This window comes from Hyaena hyaena, unplaced genomic scaffold, assembly GCF_003009895.1.
Source record: "Hyaena hyaena isolate Hyena2069 unplaced genomic scaffold, ASM300989v1 scaffold_322, whole genome shotgun sequence".
NCBI classification, from domain to species: domain Eukaryota; kingdom Metazoa; phylum Chordata; class Mammalia; order Carnivora; family Hyaenidae; genus Hyaena; species Hyaena hyaena.
Window position 1 is genome coordinate 1,769,865 of NW_024080954.1, and position 27,326 is coordinate 1,797,190.

The 27,326-nt window shown below is 37.9% G+C and overlaps 1 protein-coding gene across 1 annotated transcript in view; it reads left to right on the forward strand.

Moving 5' to 3' along the window:
• Positions 1-27,326, forward strand: part of CD109 (CD109 molecule) — a 139,465-nt gene that overhangs the window by 48,313 nt on the left and 63,826 nt on the right. The window contains exons 6-9 of the mRNA XM_039248932.1: positions 13,776-13,815; positions 16,998-17,082; positions 26,650-26,746; positions 27,009-27,150. Coding sequence (XP_039104863.1) covers positions 13,776-13,815; positions 16,998-17,082; positions 26,650-26,746; positions 27,009-27,150 — 364 coding nt within the window. The remainder of the gene's footprint in view (positions 1-13,775; positions 13,816-16,997; positions 17,083-26,649; positions 26,747-27,008; positions 27,151-27,326) is intronic.

The following is a 27,326-nucleotide window of genomic DNA, read 5'->3' on the forward strand; positions in this document are numbered from 1 at the left end:
GTCTCAGTTTTGGTAGGTTATAGGTTTCTAGGAATTTATCCATTTCTTCTAGGTTGTCCAATTTGTTGGCATTTAGTTTTTCATAACACTCCCTTCTAATTGTTTGTATATCTGTGGTGTTTGTTGTTACTCTCCTCTCTCATCTGTGAATTTATTTATTTGAGTTTCACATTGGGTTGTTTTTGAAGTGTATCATATTTTGAGCACAAGAGCCATGGCTTTAGACTGAGGATTTTGAGTCCTGGAGACTCATGGTATAGCATACAGGCTATCTGGTAGGGGAAATAAGCTAATATCCACTAATATATTAGTAAAGATTGCTTTGCTGTAACCTAGCAGACTATATAATTTTGGTATATAAGTCATAGAAGATTAATTTCAAAAGAAGTTTTTATTTTGAAGTAGATTCACAGAAAGTTGTGAAGATAGTATAGAGAGGTCCTGTGTGCCCTTTGCCCAGTGTACTTAAAGAGTTATATCTTGTGTTATTCTAGTACAGCCTCAAAAACAGGAACTTGACATTGGTATGATGTGTGTATATAGTTCAATAGGATGCTCAGTTTTCAATGGCATAGAGGGAGTTTTGGAACATTACAGCTCTTTGGACTCTGCTGGTGGCAGCCCTGGGTTCCAGGGTGGGTCACTAAAATGAGTACTGTGCCCCTGGGTGGCGTGAGAAAAGAAGCAATGAGCAAGAAATGGAATTATTTTGATTCAAGGGTAGTTTTCCCATTTAATACAGACTTGTAGCTGTGCTTCTCCTTTTTCCTCTTGCTTGAGCTAGGTGCCCAAGAAAGGTGGCCATGTGGCATATCTTTAAAAAGTTTTATTCTTTTTTACTTTCAGTAGGAACATAGAGGTTAAATGAATGTGTATGTGTGTGTGTGTGTGTGTGTATGTGTGTGTGTGTGTTTTAAAGAGAGTATGCTTCTAGTTAGCACTTTTCTGCTAAGGAAACCAGTTTGTCTCTTGTACAGCATAATATATTTGTACTGCAAATGGAGAAACTTTTTAGGAGCATGCATGTGCTTGTGGCATTGGGTGTCTGTGTGGTCCACCATTCTAACTGGAGTCTTATATGGGCTATGTCTTGGTTATTCATTAGATTGATTTTCCCCAAGTCCTGGTACTATGAGTAACTATCATGTATAGAACAAATTATGTTCATCTTTAGTTTAGTTACAGTCTTTTAAAAAACTTAAAAAAAAAAAGGTTTATTTATTTTTGAGAGAGAGAGAAAGAGAGAAAGAGAGAGAATGAGCAAGGCAGAGAGAGGGAGACACAGTATCCGAAGCAGGATCCAAGCTCTGTCTGAGCTGTCAGTACAGAGTCCTGACATGGGGCTTGAACTCATAAACTGTGAGATCATGACTCGAGCTGAAGTCAGGTGCTTAACAGACTGAGTTACACAGATGCCCCTAGTTACAGTCTTGATGAGTACCAGAATGTTTGTAATTCTTTCTAAAATGAGAGAAAGGATTAAGGAAAATGCTGTCTAATGGGGGAGATTCTGGTTCCTCCCTCCTCACTCTCAGTAGATAATCTTTCTTTCAACTTCATGAAAAACAAAACTTATCAGATAGGAATTTCTTTAAACTCCTCTGCCAGATTTACATGTCTACCTGTGTGTGTACCCATCTCATGGTCATCCTCTTCTTTTACAGAAAAGATGTAATTCTTCATATCTAAGACCAAAGCCTCAACCTGTTCCCTGGTTTCTCCCTTCTACTTTCTCAGAAACCTTAGAATGTTAATTATCTCTTCTTTCTCATGAATCTTCAACCTAGATATCTCTCTCCCAGGATCTTTCCACAAAATCTAGTATGTTCAGGTCTCTCACATGATTAATGAGAGCGGGAGAGGGGGAGGGGAAGCAAGAGGTAGGGGGAGCAGAGAGAAAGAGAGAACGAGAGCAAGAGACAGAGAGGGAGAGAGAGAGAGAGACAGACAGACACTGAACTCTGACCCTAGCTTCCTTGCCAGTAACTGTACATTTTTTCTTCCCCATTCTAGCCAACTTTTTTTTTTTTTAAGTTGTCTCATCTCTGTACCTCCCACTTCCTCAACTCACTCTAGACAAGTTCATTCATAGGTATGGTTGCATTTTCCATCTATATACTAATGCCACAAATTTGTCTGAGAGAACCCAGAGCTCTGTGTTGCAGAATTTAAACCGTCTGCCTACTTAACATCTCTGCTTGGATGTTTTAAAGGCATCCTGAACTCCTCATATCCAATATCATTCTTATAATCTTCCCTCACCACACCTGGCTCTTTTCCAGCATTCTTTAGCTTACTGAATTACTCCGTTTCCATCCAGTTATTCAAGCTGCTAACTTTGGAGTTGTCTTGACCTCTCATCTCTCTTACCCTCCTTATCCAGACCTTCACCAATTCCCATAGATTGTACCCTTGAATATATTTCAAATCCATCTACTTCTACTTCTCTTTATTTTTACCTCTGCCTTTTTTGTCCAAGCCACCATCATATTTTCCCTAAATATTTGCAATGTCTCTTAATGCATCTTCCTACATTTACTTTTTCTCCTTGTAATCAGTTCCTTACACAGCGGTGAAAGTAATCTAAACATTAAATTGGATCATGTTCTTCCTCAGCTTAAAATTCCCCAAAGGCTTTCCATTGCCCTCAGAGTAGAATTCATGTGTTTTACCATAGCCTACACAAGGCCCTGCCTCATCTGACTACTTTTCCAGCCTCATTTTCAGGTTTCATAATTCCCTATAAATTTAATTCACAGCTTTTATCATTGTCTGTAATTATATATTTATGTGTATGATTATTTGATAAATATCTTTCTTTTCACCAAATTAAAAACCCCATCCTGAGAAAGTATCTGTCCATCACTTAGCATAGTGCTGGCACTTAGGTGCAATAAGTCTCTGCTGAAGGATGGATGGATGAAGGCATCTGTTATGTTTGGGCTGCAGTTCTGTTAACTCTGGTTCAGTAACTGTGGGTAGGAACTGGGCGTTTCTGTTTATTGAATCTACCATAGTTGATCCTGATGTCTGGCTTGAAAAATCCGGGAGAAATATGTTGCAACTACACTTCAGGCCACAGATGTTTAGACTCTAAACAGGAAAAGAAAGAACAATGTGAATGTTCACAAACGTTTCCGTTCTTTTGCACATCTATAATTTCTCCAAGTAGGTTGATATACATCTACGGAGGCTTTAATGGATGACACCTTCATTGTGATTTCTTGTTAATTTTTAAGTTCTTTCCTAATTTTATGGTAAAAATGAAAGAGGGACAAAGATAGGCTATTACATGATTATTGTTTTGTAGGTATTAGGGTTAAGCAGAGGAAAATTAGTAGCAATCTGGATAAAACGAAAAATATAGAATTTTCTTTTTTAAAATTTGTTTAATGTTTTTTATTTATTTTTGAGAGAGAGAGAGAGAGAGAGAGAGAGAGACAGAGTATGAGTGGGGGAGGGGCAGAGAGAAAGGGAGACATAGAATCTGAAGAAGGCTCCAGGCTCTGAGCTCTCAGCACAGAGCACAATGTGGGGCTCAAACTCATGAACCATGAGATCATGGCCTGAGCCAAAGTTGGTCGTTTAACTGAGCCACCCAAGTGCCCATGGAATTTTCTTATTGTACATTAGGTGGGAAGAAACACCAGTCAGTAAACATCTAAAGATGATAAGGCACAGACACTACTTTCAGGGAGCTTACTGTCAAGGAAGACTTCATGTAATAAATACAAAGAGCATTAGGTTGGGAGTTACATGACGTGGGGCCTTGTGCTGTGGTCAAGGGACTGTAGACAATTTGTTTCAGCTCTGGATCTGTTTCCTCAGCTCTAAAATAATGGGCTTGGGTCAGAGGACTTGTAAGCCTCTTCACACCTTTAAAATGACATGCTTCAACTAGAGGGAAGTGGAGGGCACTGTAGGACTTGGATGGGGACCATGGGGTAGAGATGGAATGAGGTTTGGAGCTAGGTGACAGCGGTAGGGTTGGGAGCAAGCACTTACTGGGAGGGGAGGCTCTGCAGAGAGTAGTAGTCAAGAGAATGTTGGAAGAGTTTGTGGGTCAAGCCGTGGAACATATTGGATATTAGGCTAACAGTTTAGATTTCATTTTGTAGATAGTGGGGGGCTCTAAAAATTTTTATTTTACTTTGAATGTTAATGTTACAAATTTCATATAAGACTTCTGAGGACAAAGGAAGCAGAAATTGTATGCGAATGAATCTCTTAATATAAAAGACATAAAAATTACACTTCTATTATTTTTCTCTGATTACTAAAGTAACACATGCTCAATGTAGAAACACCAAAACATTATTCAAAAGAAAGAATGACATGCTTACGATAAACCTCTGGGTGAAACAAAAAAAGTCATCGATACTTGTTGTATTATTGTTGATTTTTGTAGTGTGACATGATTACAGTAGTATTTTAGGAAGATCATAGCATGTGGGGTGATTAAAAGGAGAGGATCTAGAGTCAGGGAGATGGCCAGAGAGTTAGGATCCTTGCTTAGCAAATACAGCCTACCTTCTGTGTTAGGTTATAACAGCCCAGTCTGAAGGTAATAAGGGGTTGCTTTAGGGGAGCAGCACAAACTAAGGAGGAATCGGTGAATTCAAAAGACACTTTAAAAGATGATTCACCAGGTATAGAGACTGATTGGATCATGATTGTGAAAGGGAAAAGGAGGAATTTTAAGTGTTATTTATTTATTTATTTATTTGAGAGAGAGAGCAGGAGAGTGCAAGGAGGGAGAGAGATAATCTCAAGCAGGCTCTGCGCTGATCGTGGATCCCACAACCCCAAAAGGCGCCCCAAAAGGTGTTCAATTAATTAAAAAAGGAGGTCATTAGACTGATGTGGCTCTGTTGCCATGGCTGACTACTTAAGCAAGCCAAATCAAAGTCTGTGAATGCCTCAAGGTTATGAAATCAAAATGCTAGGGATAACCGGTCACAAACAGCAAACTAAGGCTTTAAGTTCTCTCCAATCAATAATTTCCTTACTTTGCTTCTGCCTTTCCTCTGTAAGAGTTTCTCCCTGAGCTCCTGTTGGTGGAGCATGTCTGACCACTTGCAGTTCAGCACTGCCAATTCCAATTGAATTCTGTTCACATAAACTCTTAAGATTATTTTTTATTTTATTTTATTTTATTTGAGAGAGGGGAGGTGGGGTGTGAGCTTGAGCAGGGGAGAGGCAGAAGGAGAGAGAGAGAGATCATCTCCAGCAGGCTCCGTGCTCAGCGAGGAGCCCAAGTTGAGTCTCATCCCATGACCCTGGGATCATGACCCAAGCTGAAACCCAGAGTTGGACACTCAACTGACTGAACCACCCAGGTACCCCAAACTGTTAAAATTTTTAATGTGCTTCAGTTTGCCTTTTAACAGAGGTGACTTTGGGATTTTAAGTGTGGGCTCTGGGAGAATCACCCATTCATTACAGGGGAATTTGGGGCTGGAAACTTGGCTTAGGGGAGAGAGATGGGTAAGTTGATTAGAGGGAAATCACTATGTTCAGCAGCTAAGCAGGGGACCCACCCAAAACAACAGAGAATGAACAGCCAGGTTGGGAATGAGAGAACCAAGAGAGTGCAGGCACAGAGCAGAGCAGAAGGGATTCAGAGAGGGTGGCTGGAGTACTAGGTGCTGCAGAAGTCTCCAGGAGAACCAGGCCTGAGAGAGAGGCTGTGGGCAATTAGCAGAGGCAAGTAGCCACCACTTACGGAGCACCCTTCCATGCCAGTGAGATGGTAGTGGAGGAATCCAGGTGGCAGGCACAATAAAGAGTATAGACAGCTCATTTAAATCTTTTGTTTCTGAGAAGGAGAGCATTAAAATAATATGTTGTGGGTACAGCAGCAAAAATACCATATAATTTCATTCCTATTATGGATTAAGTAGACATTTGTAGATCAATTAAGAATTCTAACCATAACTGTTTCAGTGGGAAATCTTATGAGTCAGAATTGTCGATACCTTCTGAATCCCCATCCTTTCTTAACATGAACGGTTGGCCAGTTTGGTGTGCCCAGTTATATGTGTGCGACTGTGAGGTTGAACATGTATTATGTGAAAGGTGTAATACAAAAACCACAGCATTATTTTTTGCCATTTAGTCCTACTCTTTGGGACAAATTCTATCCTATTGGTTGAAATGTAGGGAAAATTCCACCATTTGTCATTATTTTTTGGTAATAATGTCATTTTTGGTTATATTTATACACAAAAAAGAGTCTATGTCCAATAACTAATATGTACAGTCCAATAAAATCAAGTGCTGTCTTGTCCCAGCTTGGGTCTTCTCTGGTCTGGCTGCCTCTCCCCAACTCACTAAGCTGCATTCAACTCCTCCACAATTGAATGAGGTGGAGGGAAGGGAGGCAATGGGTAAATAATTCTTACTTGATATGTAAAGATGAGTTATATGAATTTGCTAATATTTGTCCTACAAAAATGGCAATTTAACATGGCTCAACATGATACCATTGTCATCTGGCATCGGAACTCTCTGGACTTGGCAGGTATTTAAAACAAACAGCTTTCTTTCATAAAACTTTTGTGGGTTCTTTGGAGCACACCTACCATTGCTGGGAGGCTTCCCATTAGTGTCTTGTATGCTTTTAAATCTGTCTCCTCCTCTGGCAGCTCTTAACTTTGTCTTCAGCTCCTTGGCATATATAGTATACAATATACCTTCCAGAGGTGCTTCCCCTTTGGGGGCATTTTTTTTTTATTGGAGAGAGAAAGGGAGAGAGAGAGAGAGAGACAGAAAGAGAGGGAAAGAGAGAGAGAATCTTAAACAGGCTCTATGCTCAGTGAAGAGCCTGATGCGGGGCTTGATTCCACAACCATGGGATCATGACCTGAGTTGAAATTAAGAGTCAGATGTTAACCTACTGAGCCTCCCAGGCGGCTCTGGAGGCTGTTTTTGATTAGGACTGAAGACAGCCCTACACTGGCTCGCTCTCTCTCTTTTTGCATATCTAGTTGAGGGGAAGTGGTCACGCTTTCTTTGATTCTTGCAACTAAGAAGGCAACACTTTCTGCAACTCCCAGTGCAACCCTCTCTCTTTGCTTAGCTGTACACACGGGTGGCCAGTACCTGTATTTTGCTCTTAGGTTATTCATGCATGTCAGGTGCCTGCCTACCGCCACTGGTGTGTGAAAGCACATCAAAAAACTTCCTCCTAAAATTCCTTTCTAGTTAATTTCAATCTTGACCCTTTTGGTTAAATGTTGCAAAACTAGTTTTTATGGAAACCTCCTTTGCAAGTTCTGTGTGCTAGACTTGCACTTGGCTTGGGAATATGGATATCGTTGGCATCTATTGTCTTGGGGGACAAAACCCAAACTGAGTCTATAGTTCTATATTTGTTATGTGTGAATTTAGAAAGTTCAGTGCCTTTCTTAATCTTTGGATACAAATTAAATCCAGACACTGGAGATCAATGCTGAAGCAAACTTTTGGGAAACTGAAACGATCGTGTATGAACATAAATATGAAAACAAAAATCCTTAGTTCTGTTTCTGGCATTTCTTTTTACTCCAGAAGCAAGAGTTGCAAGACGCTGACCTGCATGTTAAAAAATATATTTTTTAAATGGTCGTATAGTGTGCCATATTCCTTCAAGTTTATTAAAAATAGAATCTCTCTCAAGAGTTGGATGGCTTCATGGCTAGACAAGGGAAATTCTGTAAGTAGAATAGGTGTTTTTGAGCAATTCACTTATCTTTAATTTGCATCCAGTCATAGCATATTGTTAAAAAACTAATTAAAATAGTTTATTTTCTCTCTTTTCTCTTTCATTTGATTGATATAACATATACCATCACAATGACCTATTGATTTAGGGATAAGGGGAATAAAGAAATTACAGACATTACTGAGAATACCTCCTGGTTCTTCTTTTCCATTTCTCATTTAGAATTTGGTTAGAAAGTCTTGTTGAGACAGGCTTACATCTAATACAAATGGAGCCAGCTTTGTAAGGGAGTGCTTTCCCCACGGAACAGTGACCATTTGGGGCAAGCAGAACTGAGAAGATGTAGACGAGTCATGTATTCTTGTGACCCGGAAAGGTGTTTGTTTAGAATACATGCTGCTTAAGTATTCACTCTTTCAGGTCAGTCTCCTTCAGTTGCTGGCAGAGTGAATGAGCACAGACTATTTGCTGAGCTAGAATAAACATGTAAACTCATTTTGAAGCAGACTGTTTTTGTGGAACCAAAGGAAAATTATTTAGTAAATGAAATTGTGCTTCATACAGAAGCTCTGTTTTTTTTTTTTTAATTTTCTTTCTTCTCCATGTTTTTAGTTAAGGCTAGTCAATTTAGTTCAGCTAGGGTTTGCATAGAACAATTTTACTTTTTAGACCAGCATTCAGCAAACTTTGGCCGAAAGGGCAAATCCAGCCCAATGTCTGTTTTTGTAAATAAAGTTTTATTGGAACACAATCAGTCTCATTGCTTACCTGCTACCTCAGTGCACAGCTAAATAGTTGCAACAGGGACTGTATGGGCTTGTAAAGCCTAAAATGCTTACTCTCTGGTCCTTTATAGAAAAATTTTTCACATACCTGTTCTAGACTTATGAAAGTACTCAGCATCAGTGCTTTTATGGTTATTTATGACATAGATTGCTACTAGTTTTAAGTATTTCAGTATCTTCTACCATTCCTGATTATATGTTTTGTAAAAATATTTAATAAAAATAACTGAACTCATTGTGGAACTTGGTATGACCTGATTGCCTAATGGACAATATGTTGAAAATTACAAAACTCATTTCTGCTTTTCAAACCCTTTGGACAGTAAAATAATTTATTTCTTGATTTGCATTTCCCCACTTATAAACACCCTGGGAAAACCTCATCTGCTACAAAGCACCCTGTCAGCACTCAGTTACAAAATGACTTTGTGATTTATTGGAACAATTTAAAATGACAATGAAAAGAAGCACTTCTTTTGCTGCTTTTCCCCCCAGCTTTCCATGATGTTGGCTTCTTCCACTTCTTGGCATTTATTTTCCTTCCAGACTCAAGGCAGAGAGTTAAGGTTACTCTATGGGCCATTTCACAAATGGCTGAGCCTTGTCAGTGTTGTCTGATTCTTCATATGAGAAGGTTATTTCAATTTCTGGCAGGAGATACTGTATGATAATTGAGGCCAATCTAAGGAGCCCCATAAGAACCAGCCTGCGTACAAGAGTCAGTTTGTTCATTTCATATACATACATTCATTCAACGAACCTTAAAGGCATGCTAAATTAGGTGCTGTGTCCCCAACGATTTCATAGTCTGTTATAGGAGATGGATATGAAACAGATGATTATAATATATTGTGATAAGTAAAATGATTGAGTTACATACAAGTTATTATGGGAGGGAACCATATTTAACCCAGCATAGGGAAAGGTGAATAAGAAAAGCTCCCTGGAGGAGGCTAAATACAGTTAAAGAAGGTCAGGACATTTTGTAGGCCGTTTGGGTGGAAATGTCCAAAAAGCAGATTTGAGTCTGAATGTCTGGGTGGAGGTATGGTTTAGAGATAAAGATTTAGGTTTCTTTAGTATAGAGATGGCAGTTAATACCATGAGAGCTGATGAGCTCACCTAAGGGCCTGGAGAATGGGAACAGCATTGGGCTCAGGGTGGGTAGGGCCAACATTTCAGGAGCAGAAAGAGGAGACTAACGAAACAAGGAAGGAGTCAGAAAGATCCTTAACAGTACCACGAGAACTCTTAAAGAGCGGAAAATGTTCGCAGACTGAATGAAGGAGAAGGAGACAGTAAACAGAGAGATGGAATATCCAGGAGTTATCAGGGATGATGAGTAATATAGGAGGCAGGAAAGGATAATTCATTTCAAATCTAATTCATGTAACTACTTATGTGTTAAACAAATAATTGCCTAAAACTTGGTTTCAAGGCTGTTGTTTAAAATAGGCCCAAATTAGTTGCTTTCCTATATTTGTCAAAGCTGGTAATACTTACTTAATCTAACACATACTTATCAAACACTTTTTTGGTATTAGACACTTTTGGGTTGGCACCTCATGGGATAAACTATGAAGGATAAAAAATTATCCAGCATGGAGCTGGCCCTCAAAGAATTTGCAGCAAGATAAACTACGTACCTATTCATGATACACTTTTTACAGGGTTAAAATAGAAGGAAGGACTAAAGAGCATTGAGGCTTAGAGTGCTGAGATTGCTTTTAAATTGGGGATTCAGGGAAGTATTTGCGGTAAGTCTTGGAAGATGAGTAGAGATGGAAGTATGTGTAGGTCTAGCATAAGAGAGACTAAGAGCCAAAGCACAGTGCATGAAACCACAGGACACTGTCAGTCTTGCATTATTGCTCTTTACTCTGTGTGTCTCCATCTCTCGATTGACACTCCAATGCTGAGGACTGTAATTTGTCTTTACAGAGCCTCGTGTAGTATGTTGCATGTAGTACTCACTTAGTCTTTGCAATATATTTAACTTGACAGAGATATCATCGTCATAAAATTACGTATTCTATAGACTCACCTGTGCTGACCTTAGTAATAGAGCAAAAATTAATTTAAAGACTAGAATTCCTTAACTACTTTTTTAATTTTAGAGACAGAGAGAGATCATGAGTTGGGGAGAGGGGCAGAGGGAGAGAGAGAGAATCTTAAATAGGTTCCACATTCAGCGCAGAGCCAGATGCAGGGATTGATCCCATGACACTGGGATCATGACCTGAGCCAAAATCAGGAGTCACATGCTCAACTGGCTGAGCCACGAAGGCACCTCTAAAGACCAGAATTCTTATGTTTATAAGTAAAATAGTCAATACAGGTAGATGACCCTCTTGATTTGATTTTTTGAGGGTGAGAAATTAGAATTTATAAATGAACTGAATACATGTAATTTATAACATTCCTAGTAGGGCATGAAAACAATTTAAGATACAAGCTACAAATGTGTAGATTCTTAAGACTTTGATCAACACAATTTCTTTGGGATCTACTTTATTTTTTATTTTTATTGTTTAAGTAAATGAAAATTTATTTTTTCGTTTTATTTATTATTATTATTTTTTAATTTTAGATTCTAGTTAGTTAACATACAGGGCAATATTGGTTTTAGGAGTAGAATTCAGTGATTCATCACTTACTTACAATACCAAGTGCTTATCATAGTAAGTGCCCTCCTTAGCACCCATCACCCATCTACCCTATCTCCCACTCACCTTCCTCTGTCAACCCTCAGCTTGTTTTCTATCATTAAGAGTCTCTTATGGTTTGTTTTCATCTCTATTTCCCCCATTTTCCCATATGTTCATCTGTTTTATTTTTTAAATTCCACATATGAGTAAAGTCATATGGTATTTGTCTTTCTCTGACTTATTTTGCTTAGCATAATACACTCTAACTCGATACACATTGTTGTAAATGGCAAGATTTCATTGGTTTTTGATGGCTAAGTAATACTCCATTGTATATACATACCACATCTTCTTTATCCATTCATTAGTCGTTGGACAATTGGGCTCTTTTGGTAGTTGGGCTATTGTTGATAATGCTGCTTTAAACATTAGGGTGCATGTATCCCTTTGAATCTGTCTTTTTTTATCCTTTGGGTAAATACCTTGTACTGCAATTGCTGGATAATAGAGTAGTTTTATTTTTAAGTCTTTGTGGAACCTCCATACTGTTTTTCAGAGTGGTTGCACCAGTTTGCATTCCCATTAACAGTGCAAGACGGCTCCCCTTTCTCTGCATTCTTGCCAACATCTCTTGTTTTCTGAGTTATAAATTTTAGCCATTCTGACAGGTGTGAGGTGGTATCTCATTGTAGTTTTGACTTGTATTTCCCTATGATGAGTGATGTGGAGCATTTTTTCATGTGTTCAGTTGGCCATCTGCATGTCTTCTTTGGAGAAGTGTCTGTTCATGTCTTTAGCCCATTTCTTCATGGATTATTTGTTTTTTGGGTGTTGAGTTTGATAAATTCTTTATAGATTTTGGATACTAACCCTTTATCCGATATGTCATTGCAAATATCTTCTCCCATTCTGTTGGTTGCCTTTTAGTTTTGCTGTTTCCTTCTCTGGGCAGAAGTTTTTTTAAATCTGGATAGGGTCCCAATAGTTCATGTTTGCTTTTGTTCTCTTGCCTCTGGCAACGTGTCTACTAAGAAGTTGGCTGCCTGTTCACGTCTAGGATTTTGATGGTTTCCTGTGTCACAGTTAGGTCTTTCATCCATTTTCAATTTATTTTTGTGTATGGTGTAAGAAAGTGGTCCAGTTTCATTCTTCTGCATGTTGCCGACCAGTTTTTCCAGCACCATTTGTTGGAGACTGTCTTTTTTCCATTGGATGTCGTTTCCTGCTTTGTCAAAGATTAGGGATCTACTTTAAACGAGACATCGTTGAAACCAAGTTTCAGTTATTTTGTTAGTGTATATGTAGTCACATCCATTTTATACTTTGCAGTGAACCCTATCCATCTTTTAGGATTAAAAAATAACTTGGTGTACAGTTGCTTAATTAACCAAGGATGATTTTTAAATCATTTTAAATCATCCTATTTTGTAGCTGCATCGGTGTATTTGCTTTGATAAACATAGGGAATCAGATTTAGAATACAATTTTTTTTAAAGTTAATTTATTTTGAGAGAGTGTGTGGATCCTTGTACATGGGTGGGGAAGGGGCAGAGAGAAAGGGAGAGAGAGAATCCCAAGCAGGCCTCACATTCAGCATGGGGCCTCATGTGGGGCTTGATCTCATAACTGTGAGATCATGACCTGAGCTGAAATCAACAGTTGGATGCTTAACTGACTGAGCCCCCCAGGCACCTCTAGAATACAAATTTTATTAGTGGAACTCCTTAGCTGTTTTTGAAGAGATTCTATTTAATGTGTTATTTATAGATTAGGTGTGGACAGAAATATGGGGAATTAGAAAAATGATATAATAATAGGCCACATGCTTTCTTGTTGATCTTGGAAAAGGAAATAATTAACAATATTTGTTAAAATAGGGTAGAATGCATTGTTTTAGGAGTTGCACTAGAAATAATTCAAGGAATTTAAAAGGTAGAAGATGTTGGTCCAGGATGATTTTGTATTTTTGATTATGTGTAAATACTTGAATCATGTGTAACTTTATTTTCTCCATTGGTTTTTTTTTTTTTGAGAGTAAGATTCAAAACAAGTTTGCAGTCATAGTTTGACATGTGTTATTCTTGCTTCATAAGTTCCTGAAATATCTAACTTAATCTCATTTACAAATGAGGTAAGTCAAGTTAAGCAATTTGTTCAAATGACCTGCAGTGAAATATAGACAGCTTTTTTTTTTTTTAAATAATTTTTTTAAAATAATTTTTTGTAATGTTTATTTTTTGAGGCAGGGGGGCAGACAGAGAGAGGGATACACAGAATCTGACAGACAGAGAGACGGATACTCAGAATCTGAAGCTGACAGCACAGAGCCCGATGAGGGACTCACACCCAAGGACCATGAGATCATGATCTGAGCCGAGTTTGATGCTCAGTAGATTGAGCCACCCAGGTGCCCCGAGTGAACTGACAAGAAAAACTCATGAAATCTCATAGGCTTCATGTTGTAGATGACTAAAAATAAACTTCCAAAAATTAAAAGAAATGGTTTTGCTCTTTAAATCATTATAAATACAATTAAAAATAATTTTCTAAATCTTTTTATACAGGTAAGTAAGCAAGCAAAATAACTGAATTAGAACTCACATGTTTTCTTGTCTTTTTTTTTCTTTCTCCCAATAGGACCAGACATATTATCAGTCATTTCAGGTTTCAGAATATGGTAAGAGTTCTTCAGTTTATTTTGAAGGAAAAAATTATTTGTTACTTTTCACAGAGATAAGAGAAATTTCCATTTGCAAGAGATATGTTATTTAAAGTAAAAATCCTAGTGAAAGTAAAATCCTGGTGTTTCTTACAGGTCTAATGTATTTTTTTTTTTAAAGATATAAAAGGTCACTGTAAAGAAAAAATTGGGAAATAGATCACCTATAGTCCCATTATGTGATCTTTTATGCATAATTTTTCTCTTTTTCTACTTTGTTGTGATCTTAACATATTTAAAGATTTGTAATTTTTTTAATGTAACATTAGTTATTTCCCATATTTTTCATTTAGTTGGCTTCGGCAAAGACACTGTTTAATTGGTAAAACTGTTTAATTTGAGTAAAGGCTCTTCTTGCAGGTGTCATGTTTATATCACGGTTAGATACACACAGATAAAAACAGTGTGGTCCAACTCTTGTTGGTAGATGGAGAGGAAGGAAAAATGAGCATGAAAGTAGAGGATCTCGCTAGTAGTTATAAATTGAAAGGCTATTTTGAGGTTACACATGAGCTTTTTCATTTGATTTGTGTCACTTTGACATTGTGTCTCATTCAGGCAATACAAATTCTAGAAAGTAGTTTGTTTACATTTTTGTGGCTCAGGCTCCACATATCTTATATAGCATTGTCACTTCCTAGGTCTCATGATCCCCTAGAACGGGAATCAGCAAAACTTTTTTTCTAGGAAGGGCCAGATATTGAGGCACCTGGGTGGCTCAGTCGGTTAAGTGTCCAACTTCAACTCAGGTCATAGTCTCACAGTTCATGAGTTCGAGCCCTGCATCCGGGTCTGTCTCTGCTGTCAGCACACAGCCCGCTTCGGATTCTCTGTCTCCCTCTCTCTCTGCCCCTCCCCTGCTCATGCTCTCTCTCTCTCTGAAAAATAAATAAAACATTAAAAAAAGGGCCAGATAGTAATATTTTAGGCTTTGTGGCCCATAGGTCTCTGTCATAACTATTCAACTTTGCTATTGTAGCAGGAAGCAGCCATAGACAATATGTGAGTGAATGTGGCTGTGATCCAGAGAAATTTTATTTACAGACACAGAAATTAAAGTTTCCTGTAATTTTCACATGTCATAAAATACTCTTCTTTGAATTTTTCCCCAATGAATTAAAAATGTAAAAACTATTCTTCGCTCATGCTGGTTATTATTTACTGACCCCTAATCTATAACTGTTTTGTTCACTTTGGAGATCACTTACCATATATAGCTCTTGAGTACGTGAAGTGTGGCTAGTCCGAGTGGAGGTGTGCTCTAAGGGGGTAAAAGGTCAAATTTTGAAGACTTAGTGCAAAAAGAAGAAAGGAAAAGAGCTCATTAATAATATCTTTTTATATTGAGAATATGTTGAAATGATAATATTTTGGGCATGTGGCATCAAATACAATGTAACAAAATTTATTTTCACTTCTTAAAAATTTTTTTTAAATGTTTTATTTATTTCTGAGAGAGAGAGAGAGAGACAGTGTGAGCAGGACAGCATGAGCAGGACAGCGTGAGCAGGGGAGTGTCAGAGAGAGATGGAGACACAGAGTCCGAAGCAGGCTCCAGGCTCTGAGCTAGCTGTCAGCACAGAGCCCAGTGCGGGGCTCGAACCCATGAATTGAACCGTGAGATCATGACGTGAGCCGAAGTTGGACGCTTAACCAGCTGAGCCACCCAGATGCCCCCTTTTTACTTCTTAAATGTGGCTATTAGAAATTTAAAATTCCATATGTGGCTCACATTTTATTTCTTTTGGATAGCCCTGACCTAGAAGAATAAGTCAGAGGGGTCAAGGTTTTTATAGGCTATTTTATTTATCTTTTATTTTTTAAAAAATGTTTATTTATTTTGAGAGAGAGAGAGAGGGAGCGAGCGAGCAGGGGAAGGGCAGAGAAAGAGGGAGAGAGAGAATCCCAAGCACACTCTGCATTGTCAGCACAGAGCCCAACATGGGGCTCAATCCCAGGAGCTGTGAGTTCATGACCTAAGCTTATATCAGAAGTCTGACTCATAACTGACTGAGCCACCCAGTGCCCCTACTCTATTTTCATTTCACATAGAGCTGGTGCTGGGTGGTTATATGTTGTTGAATTGGATATGGGGGAGGTGGGGAATTGATTGTCAGCCTGTGGTGTTTGAGGAGAGGACATCAGAATTCTTTGTTCTAAGGAAATTCCACTTCTGAATGAATCATGTGGCTTTTTTGCCTTTCCAGGCCTAGATTTGTCAAAAAGTATCTTGACAGACTAAGGGCCTTTGGCCTGGTTTGGAGCTTGAGGTCTGATCTATATTGTTGACACATTGGTCTTCTTGATACTTGTATTAATTGAATGATGTGATGCTTTGTAATAGCTAGTGAAGTTAGAGAAAAAATTTTCTATTAGACTGGAAGGATACAAATGTTTTTTACTCTGACGGTATGCCTTATATCAAATAGTGTTCATATTTATAAAATATCTCATATCTTGATTGTATAAAGCTGACCAAACTAGGGGTTGTTAGCTTTGGGATTGCCTGTAGAAATCACTGTCACACAAGAAGAAGCATCATTACTCTGTAGCTGTATCTTAGTGATTAACTTAGAAATCCTACTACACAACTTTCTCTTCACAGCAATTATTACATTAGACTGTCACGAGATTTGCCTTTGTTGCAAAAAATAAAGATTCTGCATGGCTGCATATATAGAACCATGTAGAGGGAGAGTCTTGGGGCCTCAGAATATGCTTGTAGTAACCAAGTTGGAGAATGGTCCTAGGGAAGGGGCTGCTGTAGAAGCAACTATTTACCATGGGATGTGGAAGTATTTTAACATGTAGTAAGGCAGCCCTGATGGGTGATGGTTGAAGAAATGCCTGGTTTCCCAGCATTCAGATGCCTTAGCATCTAGGGTTCTGGATACTGATGAGAAGCTTCCACTGACACAAGTGTCCATCGCAACTGGTCCCCGCTGTCACTGTCTATCACCAGCCTTGTAAGGGTGAACTGCAGTGCTTTTCATGTGTGTTAATGTGTATTTGAGATCTAAGGAATCTAAGTTCAAAGAGTATAATTGTTGACTCCTTTAGAATAATTTAGTCTTTATTTTCTTAAGCTAAAAATGATAGTAAAATGGATTAAGATATTTACCCTTGCTTCTCTTTTCCAGTATTACCAAAATTTGAAGTTACTTTGCAGACACCATTATACTGTTCTTTGAATTCTAAGAGCTTAAATGGTACTGTCACAGCAAAGTAAGTATCATTTTTTTTAAATGGATAATGCTGTTATAAAACTATCTGACAAAGAGCTCATTTTATACTCTGGAGTGTTCGTACAATATTCTGGTTATTAAAATACCTCAATGGGCAGGAAACAAATACCTATAATAAATAATTAAGCATGGAACATGTCTGCACAGGTCTTTAGACCCATCTGTCTGCTTCCAAGCTGATCCAGTCCTAAAATATTTCCCACGGACAAGTATCTTCCTCAGACAAGTCAGGGGATTTACATTATAGATTGTTCCAGATTAAAAAAAAAGTTATATCTTTATTCTTAATTCAGCTGACATGGATAGAGGCTACTTACCTATACTTAAATTTTTTTTTTTTTGTGAGAGAGAAAGGGCACAAATGAGCCAGGAGTACAGAGAGAGAGGAAGAGAGAGAGAGAAAGAGAGAGAGAAGCGGTGGTCACCCAAAGTGGAGCTCGAGCTCACCCGTTGTGGGACTTGAACTTGTGAACTGTGAGATCACGCATGACCTGAGCTGAAGTCACATGCTTAACGACTGAGCCATCTAGGCACCCTACCTCTTCTTAAATCTTATTTTTTTTTCTATCAACAATGGAGGTTGAATCATGGGGGAGGGATTTGGTTGACTGATTGCAATTAGCAAATGAGTAAATCGTTCACAGTCCTGTCATTTCAGCAGATGTACACAGAGAGATTCCGACCCACCCTATATGACAGCTGTATCGTGGCTCTCATGATTTTGATCTGGTGGCTCGGACAGATAGTATTCATTTTGCTAAGGCAAAAAGCATCCCAGACTAGGGGTTCTCAAAAATGTGGGCTGGGGTTATTCCAGGACTGATTATCTGTAGCGCTCACTTTTGATGTGTCAATAGCTGTGCTTTGGTTTCTGAAATGTATTTAGTTTCAGACTTTATTTGTAATATCTCATAGACACTAGACTCCCTCTCACTGCTTGCTCATCACCATATTCCTTTCTTGGTGAGGGTTTGTGGTGGTGGCAAGTGACGAGCATGAGTCTTCTGCAGAAGCAGTCCATAGACAAAACATTCTGAGGACTTCTGCTTCAGATTTTATTTGGGGAAAACACCCATGCAAATACCATGCAACACGAAGGCAAAAATGTGTCTACAATTTATATACAAATTAGTTTTCTCCCTGTGTTTAATTAAGAGGTGGCTTCCAATATGAATTTGGGTACCATGGATGGATTTATGGTTTAGAAAACACATAAATGCCTGCATTTTACATAATTATGATCCTGCCCTTGATCTTAGCTGAAGGCTAAGGATTCTCTCCGGATTTTATTTTGAGTTTCCTGACTAGTGTTTATAAAAGAGTGAGTGCAAATCTACACAAACCATCAGGGTCCTCACAGTTAGGTTGAGTGTGGATGCCTTCTTTGCTTCTGTTTCTGGTTTTCCAAGGACTGTGCCAGGGATTCACTACAATCCGTTAAAACAGTGGTTCTTAAACTCTGCTAACTCTTCAGAAAGTTTTATATATAATTTTAGGGGGTGTGGGTCCCCTGACACCCTCCTCCCTGCTAGCCTAGTGAGAACCCTAACAGGAGCATATCTTTACTTGCTAGAGGGGATGCTGATAATTCATGAGTCGCTTAATAAAGCCAATTATATATATATATATATTTTTTTTTTAAATTTAAAAAAAGAACCCTTGTAGTTTTGTTCTGATTCTCATTTGTTGAGCCTCTTTGAAATACTAATGGCTGAGAGCAGCATGACCATAGTGATGGCCCCTGGTATTTCTTTAGCATTCATGACAGTGTACTCACACTTTCCTTAGTATGTGTATCAGCCAAGGTTCCACAGGAAAAGTAGAGCCAGTAGAAGATACATATTAAGAGATTGTTGCAAAGGTTGTTGATGATGAGGATGATGATTCCATGAGTGGATGCTTGACAGTTTGGGCTTTTCTTGTGCTAGTAGCCATCAGTCCCATCAAGGCATAGTTAATGTGAAGAGCATTGCTGGAAATTTCCCAGAGAAGAAGGTTAACAGTCTTTTTTTTTTTTTTTCTTTTGAAATCTTTAACTAGGATGAATAAAAATCTGCATTTGTTTATTAGCTTTGATGTGAACATCTGCTCACTATTCCCACCTCATTAAAATAAATAATAGACTTTTCCGCTAACCACAGAAGGTTCTAGAGGATTGTAAAGAAAATAACATAGGACACATCTAGTTATTTTTGTATATTCTGCAGACAATGAAATTTAAAAAAATAGTCTTTAATCTAAAATTGATTTAAGTGTATTTATTATTTGATGAATTGAGAAATTTGTATCCTGGAAATGACATGGAAAAAAACGGTGGGCGAAACATGAATTATATTGATAGGTTCAATTTTTTAGGTATCATTTTGTAAACCTTTTGTGCTATGGCAGTTTAAAAAATATCTTGGTTTTGTTTATGATACTACCCCAGAATAAGCTTGATTTGCTTTTTTAAATGTTGTCAAACTATTATTTTCTAAATCATTAGTTTATTCCAAATGCTTCCAAATTTATTTAGGACAATAACTGTCAGTATCCTTGTTTCACTATTATTATGATTAGCTTAAGGTATAGAAAGCTAAATCTGCTCCACATTTAAGCAACAACAACAAAATATTTGTGTCTGAGAATACTTTAAATTATGTCTGGATTTTCAAGCCCCCTGTACTATCATGTGATATAACTCTTTTGCATTATAATGTTCTGGTGTCCTAGTTATGCATTTATTTAATCTTTAACAAAGTATGAGCGAAATTGGGTTTGGGGACTCTTTTTTGAATTAATGAATTTGGTGCTGAAGTTGCTGACCAGGATTTCCACTAACTTTACTGTTTTCATTTGGGTGATATATTTGAAAATGGATTTGTTTTATTCTCTTTAATTTGGAATGTGCTTTATTTTACCATTGGCTTTTGAGTTGAGTTGATCCAGATGAGGAGCTGTTTCTCTGTTCAACTAATGGATTCAGGAAACAGGAGTTTACTGTTAGATTTATAGAGTGCAGAGCAAAATTGACTTCCATGTTTGGCCGAGCATTTATTACACAATAGAGATGGAAGGAACCCAGGAAACACATTTAAAAAAGACTTTCTGGCAGTAAAATGGTTTACGAAAGATTTGCCTATGTTTCACATGAAGAGATTTTTCCTATCATTAGAGGGATAAAATTAATACATAGAATGTAAAGCAGCAGAAATGAGATTTGATTCAAGATAATTTTGATACTATGGAGAAAGAAAATGACTCTTCATTTAAATTTTTTTGCACAAATCCAAGTTTTGATAACCATGAGGACATTTGGTGCCCCATTATGTTGTCTAGTAAATCCTTTTGGTAAATATTGGAACATGTAATAATGGGCCTTGGGAGACTGAAATTTCAACTAACATTTAAAAATGTTCAAAAGCTGTGATATATCCTGGGCACACAGTTAATGGGCCAGTCCAGACTTCTAGGAATAAAACATTCTTGTGATTTAAAGAAGATCTTTGGACAGGAAATTGTCACTTGCAATTATGATTATATTTTCTCTGGAGTCTCTAAACTGGTTAGAGGTAAAGTATGTATTATGAACGGTTTTGAAGTATTGTAGTTAAAAGTTTTCTCATTTTGGAGACTTAGTTTCAAGGATCACCATTTATTTATTTATTTTTTCCTTAAATAGTTTACTGTCAAGTTGGTTTATATATAACACCCAGTGCTCATCCCAACAAGTGCCCTCCTCCATGCCCATCACCGTCCTTCCCCTCTTCCCCACTCCCATCAGCCCACAGTTTGTTCTCAGCATTCAAGAGTCTCTCATGGTTTGCCTCCCTCCCTCTCCCCAACTATTTTTCCCCTTCTTCACCCACATCATCCTCCATTAACTTCCTCCTAATCCACCTATATGTGCAAACATATGGTATTTGTCCTTCTCTGCCTGACTTATTTCGCTCAGCATAACACCTTCTAGTTCCATCCACGTTGCTACACGTGGCCAGTTTCATTATTTCTCATTGCCATGTAGTATTCCATTGTATAGATAAACCACATCTTCTTGATCCATTTGTCCGTTGATAGACACTTAGGTTTTTTCCATGATTTGGCTATTGTTGAGAGTGCTGCTATGAACATTGGGGTACATGTGCCCCTATGCATCAGCACCCCTGTATCCCTTGGGTAAATTCCTAGCAGTGCTACTGCTGGGTCATAGGGGAGTTCTAGTGTTAATATTTTGAGGAACCTCCACACTGTTTTCCAGAGGGGTTGCACCAGCTTACATTCCCACCAACAGTGCAGGAGAGTGCCCATTTCTCCACATCCTTGCCAGCATCTATAGTCTTCTGATTTGTTCCTTTCAGTCACTCTGACCGGCGTGAGGTGGTATCTCCGTGTGGTTTTGATTTGTATTTCCCTGATGAGGAGGGATGCTGAGCATCGTTTCATGTGTCTGTTGGCCATCTGGATGCCCTCTTTGGAGAAGTGTCTGTTCATGTCTTCTGCCCATTTCTTCACTGGATTATTTGTTTTTTGGCTGTGGAGTTTGATGAGTTCCAAATAGATATTGGATACTAGCCCTTTATCTGATAGGTCATTTGCAACTATCTTTTCCCATTCCGTTAGTTGTCTGTTAGTTATATGGATTGTTTCCTTTGCCGTGCAGAAGCTGTTTACTTGATGAGGTCCCAATAGTTCATTTTTGCTCTTGATTCCCTTGCCTTTCGGGATGTGTCAAGTAAGAAATTGCTGCGGTTGAGGACAAGGAGGGTGTTTCCTGCTTTGTCCTCTAGGGTTTTGATGGTTTCCTGTCTCACATTCAGGTCCTTTATCCATTTTGAGTTTATTTTTATGTATGGTGTGAGAAAATGATCTAGTTTCATTCTTCTGCATGTTGCTGTCCAGTTCTCCCAGCACCATCTGTTAAAGAGGCTGTCTTTTTTCCATTGGATGCTCTTACCCGCTTTGTCAAAGATTAGTTGGCCTCACATTTATAGGTCCAATTCTGAGTTCTCTATTCTATTCGATTGGCCTATGTGTTTGTTTTTGTACCAATACCATATTGTCTTGATGATTACAACTTTGTAGTAGAGGCTAAAGTCTGGGATGGTGATGCCTCCTGTTTTGGTTTTCTTCTTCAATATTACTTTGGCTATTCAGGATCTTTTGTGGTTTCATACAAATTTTAGGATGGTTTGTTCTAGTTTTGAGAAGAATGCTGGTGCAATTTTGATTGGGATTGCATTGAATGTGTAGATTGCTTTGGGTAGTAATGACATTTTAACAATATTTATTATTCCGACCCATGAGCATGAAATGTTTTTCCATTTCTTTGTGTCTTCTTCAATTTCCTTCATAAGTTTTCTATAGTTTTCATCAGACAGATCTCCTATATCTTTGGTTAGGTTTATTCCTAGGTATTTTATGGTTTTTTTGTGCAATTGTGAATGGGATCAGTTTCTTGATTTCTCTTTCTGTTGCTTCATTATTGGTGTATAAAAATGCAACCGATTTCTGTATGTTGATTTTGTATCCTGCAACATTGCTGAATTCCTGGATCAGTTCCAGTAGGCTTCTGGTGGAGTCTGTCAGGTTTTCTATGTAGAGTGTCATATAGTCTGTGAAAAGTGAAAGTTTGACTTCTTCTTTGCCAATTCTGATGCCTTTGATTTCCTTTTGTTGCCTGATGGCTGATGCTAGGACTTCCAGCACTATGTTAAACAACAGTGGTGAGAGTGGACATCCCTGTCGTGTTCCTGATCTCAGGGGGAAAGCTCTCAGTTTTTCTCCATTGAGGATGATGTTAGCTGAGGGCTTCTCATAGATGGCTTTTATGATGTTTAAGTAAATTGCTTATCCCGACGTTCTCGAGGGTCTTTATTAAGAAGGGATGCTGTACTTTGTCTAATACTTTTTTGCATCTATCGGCAGGATCATATGGTTTTTATCTTTTCTTTTGTTAATGTGATGTATCACATTGATTGATCTGTGAATATTGAACCAGCCCTGTAACCCAGGAATGAATCCCACTTGATCATGGTGGATAATTCTTTTTATGTGCTATTGGATTCGATTTGCAAGTATCTTGTTGAGGGGTTTTGCATCCGTATTCATCAAGGATATTGGCCTGTAGTTCTCCTTATTTGCTGGGTCTCTGTCTGGCTTGAGAATCAAAGTGATTCTGGCTTCGTAAAATGAGTCTGGAAGTTTTCCTTCAATTTCTATTTTTTGGAATAGCTTGAGAAGAATCGGTATTAATTCTGTTTTAAATGTCTGGTAGAATTCCCCAGGGAAGCCATCTGGTCCATGGCTCTTATTTGTTGGGAGATTTTGATAACAGATTCAATTTCCTCACTAGTTACAGGTCTGTTCCGATTTTCTATCTCTTCCCGTGTGAATTTTGGTAATGAGCATGTGTTTAGGAATTTGTCCATTTCTTCTAAGTTTTCTGGTTTGTTGACATATAATTTTTCATAGTATTCCTTGATAATTGCTTGTATTTCTGAGGGGTTGGTTGTAATAAGTCCATTTTCATTCATGATTTTGTCTCTTTGGGTGCTCTCTCTTTTCTTTTTGAGAAGCCTGGTTAGAGGTTTGTCAATTTTGTTTATTTTTTCAAAAAACCAATTCATGGTTTCATTGATCTGTTCAACTATTTTTCCTTTTTTGGTTTCTATATTGTTTATTTCTGCCCTGATTTTTATTATTTCTCTTCTCCTACTGAGTTTGGGGTGCTCCTGTTGCTCTCCCTATAGTTCCCTAGGTATTCTGTTAGATTTTGTATTTGCACTTTTTCTAATTTCTTGAAATAGGCCTGGAGTGCAATGTACTTTTCTCCTAGGACTGCCTTTGCCACATCCCATAGAGTTTGGATTGTTGTATTTTCATTTTCATTCATTTCCATATATTTCTAAGTTTCTTCTCTAAATGCCTGATGGATTATTTGTTCTTTAGTAGAGTGTTCTTTAATCTCTATGTTTATGGAGGATTTCCAGACTTCTTCCTGTGATTGATTTCAAGTTTCATAGCATTGTGATCTGAAAGTGTGCATGGTATGATCTCAATTCTTTTATATTTATTGAGGGCTGCTTTATGTCCCAGTATGTGATCTATCTTGGAGAATGTGCCATGCGCACTTGAGAAGAAAGTGAATTCCATGACCTCAGGATGTAGAGTTCTAAGTATATCTTTCAAATCTATCTGGTCCAATGTGTTATTCATGTCCATTGTTTCTTTAGTGATTTTCTGTCTAGTTGATCTATCCATTGCTGTAAGTGGAATATTAAAGTCCCCTGCTATTAGCACATTCTTATCCCTAAGATTGTTTCTGTTTGTGTTTTTTATATATTTAGGTTCTCCCATATTTTGTGCATATTAGGTGCCCTTCTTCATCCCTTGTTACTGTCTACTTTAAAGTCCAGTTTGTCGGATATTAGTATAGGTACTCCAGCTTTCTTTTGAATTCCAGTAGCATGATAGATATTTCCCCATCCCCTTACTTTCAATCTGAAGGTGTCCTCCAGTCTAAAATGAGTTTCTTGTAGACAGCAAATAGATGGATTTTGTTTTTTTTATCCATTCTGCTACCCTATGTCTTCTGATTGTAGTATTCAGCCCATTTACATTCAGTGTTATTATTGAAATATATGGGTTTAGAATCATTGTGTCCTTTGTGGGATTCATACTTGTGGTGGTGTCTCTGGTATCTTGCATTCCTTGCAACGTTTTGGCAGAGTCCCCCTCAGGATTTCTTGTAGGGCTGGTTTAGTGGTGACAGGTTCTTTCAATTTTTGTTTATTTGGAAAAAGTTTGATCTCCCCTTCTATTCTGAATCACAGGCTTGCTGGATAGAGGAATCTTGGCTGCATATTTTTCCGTTTATCACATCTCCTGCCATTCCATTCTGGCCTGCCAAGTTTCAGTAGATAGGTCTGTCACCAAACTGATAGGTTTCCCTTTGTATGTTAGGGCCCTTTTCTCCCTAGCTGCTTTCAGAATTCTCTCTTTGTCCCTATATTTTGCCAGTTTCACTATGCTATGTAGTGCAGAAGATCGATTCAAGTTACGTCTGAGGGGAGTTTCCTGTACCTCTTGAATTTCAATGTATACTTCTCTCCCCAGGTTGGGGAAGTTCTCAGCTATAATTTGTTCAAAGACTCCTTCAGCACCTTTCTCTCTCTCTTCCTCTTCTGGAATTCCTATGATACGGATAATGTTCCATTTGATCGTATCGCTGAGCTCTCAAACTCTCCTTTCGTGTTCCTGGATCAGTTTATCTCTCTTTTTCTCAGCTTCCTCTTTTTCTATAATTGTGTCTTCTAAATCACTTATTCTCGTTTCTGCCTCTTCTTTTATTTTTTTTTTTGAGTTTTAGAAATTATTATGTTTTACTTATTTTTTTACAAACAGTTAATATTGTCAAGTTGGTTTTTTTTGAGCTTTAGAAATTATGTTTTATTTACTTATTTATTTATTTTACAATATTTCCTTTCTGCCTCTTCAATCCGTGCATTGGATGCCTCCGTTTTTATTATGCATCTTATTTATAGCATTTTTTAATTCATCACAACTATTTTTAAGCTCCATAGTCTTTGTAGCAATAGTTTCTCTGATGTCGTCCATGTGTTTTTCAAGCCCAGCGATGAACTTTATGACTATTCTAAATTCTTGTTCAGTTATGTTGCTTATATCTGTTTTGAGCAGTTCTTTATCTGTCATTTCTTCCTGGAATTTCTTTGGAGGAGAGTTCTTCTGTTTCATCATTTTGGTTAGCTTTCTATCTCTTGTTAATTTTAAAAACTTGTTATGCACTCGGCCCCTGTGCATGCTGCTGTATTAAAGAGGGTTCTTTGACTGTCCAGGGCCTGTCCATTCAGGCAGTGTTCTTTGGATGGTGTCTCTTGGTTTCTCTTGTTGAGACTTTGGTTCTTTTGTTTCCCTGCTTGTAGTGGTATTTGGGACTCTCCACCATGTGTACTTTGGCTTGTTTCTTGAGGCAGCCACACTTAGGAGTTTCCTTCCCAGTGTATTCTCTCTTGTTCTCTTCCCAAACTCCTGTGGCTCAGTGTCCTGTGACTTCATGCTTTCCCAGTTTGAGAGATAGGTGTAAGCGAAATGCACGGAGCTCCCTACTTCTCTGCCATCTTGCCCCTGCCACTAAGGATCACTGTTTATTAAGGATATTCCTAGCTGTGTTTATTTTTAAAAATTTGCAGTGAGAGGAACTTTAAAAATATAATTCTTTTTTTTTTTAATGTTTTATTTATTTCTAGGAGAGAGAGAGAGAGAGACAGCGTGAGCAGGGGAGGGTCAGAGAGGGAGTCACAGACTGAAACAGGCTCCAGGCTCTGAGCTGGCAGTCAGCACAGAGCCCGACGCGGGGCTCGAACCCACGAACCGTGAGATCATGACCTAAGTGAAAGTCGGACGCTTAACCGACTAAGCCACCCAGGCGCCCCAAAAATATAATTCTTTTAAGTTAGATTAGCAGTGTATGCTGTTGAAACTAATATTTTTGTGTGCTATTTTGATAATATGAAGTTGAAAATGTAAAAAATAATTTATTATTTTTCAGGTATACATACGGGAAGCCAGTGAAAGGAGATGTAACACTTACATTTTTACCTTTATCCTTTTGGGGCAGGAAGAAAAATATTACAAAAAATTTTAAGGTAACTTCTGCAGAGATCTTATAACTTCAAATGGGGAAACACTAGAAGTATACTTTTCCTAGAAATGATATTTTATACTGAATTAACAAAAAATTGAGTGCAAGAAAAGAATTTTCTGCATTGTACAAATGAGAATTGGCCCATTTATAATGATTAAAATAGAACCAGAACTATCATATTTTTGTGACTTAGTTTGAGTTTTATTTCTAAAATTTGAATTGCTAAAGTGAAGAATAAAATTGAATTATTTTAAACAAAACAGATAAATGGATCTTCAAACTTCTCTTTTAATGATGAAGAGATGAACAAAGTAATGGATTTTTCGGAAGGGCGTTCTGAATACATGTATCTGTCTTCTCCTGGGCCGGTGGAAATTTTAGCCACAGTGACAGAATCACTTACAGGTTTGTAGACCTTGAATTGAAGATAAAGTTATTTACATGGTGCTCTTTTTTCTTCTTTCTTATTATAACTAGCATATTCATTTGAGGGCCTTTCTAAAGATGCTATTTAATGCTGAATTTGTCATGACTATTAATTAGTGTTACTTGCAGAATGTTCTCATAATGAAGAGGAACTT